We start from the raw sequence: 2,049 nt of genomic DNA, 5'->3' as shown, positions 1-2,049 counted from the left end.
TCTGTTTCAGGGCAAGCAGTTAGATAAAGTATGAAAACATATGGCAAGAACTCCCCCCCCTAAAACTTGAGACAGCGCGCAAGCTTACCCAGATTTTCCTCGGGTAGCAGGAAGTATGGTTAGGTTTGCTCACCCCGCGTTAACACCTGATCATTTCCAAAACCTAAAGGTGTCGTTGCGGATATACATAGGCCCGAGGCAGTGCCCCTCCATCTATTCCCACATGCATCTATCCATCTATTCATTTTGACAGCTGCGCCTGAGTGCGTTTCCAGGCATTTATGCATCCATCCATTCACTCGCACATGCATTTATGTATTCATACATGCATTCCAACAATTCAAAAAAGCCCGGCCTACTTCATCATTCATCCATTCATTTATTCATTCATTCATTCATTCATTCATTCATTGGTAGGGTCCTATGAACGCGATAGAAACCTACCGCTCTAGGGATACATGGAACGGCATGAGAGCCTCACATACGAGGTCCAAATCTAGACCCCCTAACATAGATCTTAGCTAGACACCATGCATGCTTGAATGCGATAGCATAGACAGGCACGTCAATGGAGAGAATGGGCCAAGGTTGCGTCGACCAGGATGGCGGCCATAGCAGCATCCATACACATACTCCTAATGTGCTCAAGACAAGCGACGGACGAACAAACCGTGGATGCCGAGTATGCTTCATAGGGGTGCAATCAATGACCAGGCAAATACAAGTCATGGTCGTACCAGGTCTTCCCCGATAGCAGGGGATTAGCACGACGCCTCCTACGACATGCACTGGCTGGATCCAACGGCCGCTGCTTGCATCGAGTCCTATCACTCGGACGGCGGCTTCTTCGTGTTGAGTCTTGCCATGTGTCTCAAGACAGAGCTCAAGATATAAAAGCCCGGCTGGTTGCCTAGTTTTGCCGGTGAACGGCCGTACAGCTGTGCTCTACGCATCTCAGTTCTATTTCTAGCTCCTGGTTCTGCTGTATTGTCACCTGAAATCGGCCACTCAGTCAACCCTGAACTACTATCTTGACGAATACCAATATTCCGCAGGACACTCTTCGAATCGACGCCATGCACCTTTCGAGTTCTACTCATGTCTCCATAGTGGATATCTTCTTCCCAGGCTTCAGCGGTGTCACGGCGGCGATGAATCAGCTTCTGAACGGCACCCTAGACAACTACGCCGTGCTGTTGTGCGTCTTCGGATTATTCATTTTTGGTGGCAAGTTTCTTTGCAATACCGTGGGTGGCTTCGTAGATACCTACTTAAGTCGGTTGTCCTTCTTTTTCAACGCTTCAGAACAGTACTGACGTCTCTCAGCTTCTAGGACCGACGTTCACGACCCTGATGAGGCATACGACATGCTCGAATACTGGGTCTCTTCCCAGAACTTTGCCAAAACCGCTTGCTCATCCCTTGCCAGCGTTGATGGCAGGCGAGGCCGGGTTCTGCTCCATCCAGACTACGACACTACGACCAAGAAACCCCTTCGATTTACCCCGTGGAGAGATCGAATGTCTTTTTGGTACAAAGGGCGTCTTCTCTTTCTGCAATGCACGCAAAATGAGCTGGCGTTGTTTCCGCGCAAAACAATGACGGTTTCTTGTGTTGGTCGTTCTTCTCAAATCCTACGAGATCTCATGAATGAATGCCGCGTTGAATACCTCAGAGTTTCAGAGAACAAAACTTCTATTTTCGAACACCACAACAATGGCTGGAAAAGAACCATGACCCGAGAAATTAGGCCGATCGAAACTGTCATTATGAAGGAAGAGTTGAAGCAAACGCTCCTGGACGACATTCGCGCCTTTCTTAACCCCAACGCTCGGTCCTGGTACGCCAGTCGCGGGCTGCCGTACCGGAGGGGCTACCTGTTGTACGGCCGCCCTGGGACCGGAAAGTCGAGCTTCAGTATATCTATTGCCGGCTGCTTCGGTCTCGATATCTATGTCGTTAGTCTTGCCGGCATCGACGATATGCGGCTTAGTGCCTTATTCGCCGACCTTCCCCAGCGCTGCGTCGTTCTGCTCGAGGACGTCGACG

The 2,049-nt window shown here is 50.0% G+C and overlaps 1 protein-coding gene across 1 annotated transcript; it reads left to right on the top strand.

Annotated features, from left to right (window-relative positions):
• Positions 1–1,076: 1,076 nt before the first annotated feature.
• On the top strand, positions 1,077–2,049 carry CORC01_14355 (mitochondrial chaperone bcs1; the record flags this gene model as incomplete). Its single annotated transcript, XM_022625966.1, has 2 exons — positions 1,077–1,198; positions 1,334–2,049. Coding segments are annotated over 2 exons (838 nt in total), but the record flags the coding sequence as incomplete, so codon positions are not given.

This window comes from Colletotrichum orchidophilum, assembly GCF_001831195.1.
Source record: "Colletotrichum orchidophilum strain IMI 309357 chromosome Unknown Scaffold_276.1, whole genome shotgun sequence".
Taxonomy (NCBI): domain Eukaryota; kingdom Fungi; phylum Ascomycota; class Sordariomycetes; order Glomerellales; family Glomerellaceae; genus Colletotrichum; species Colletotrichum orchidophilum.
This window is presented reverse-complemented; position numbering and strand designations above follow the sequence as displayed.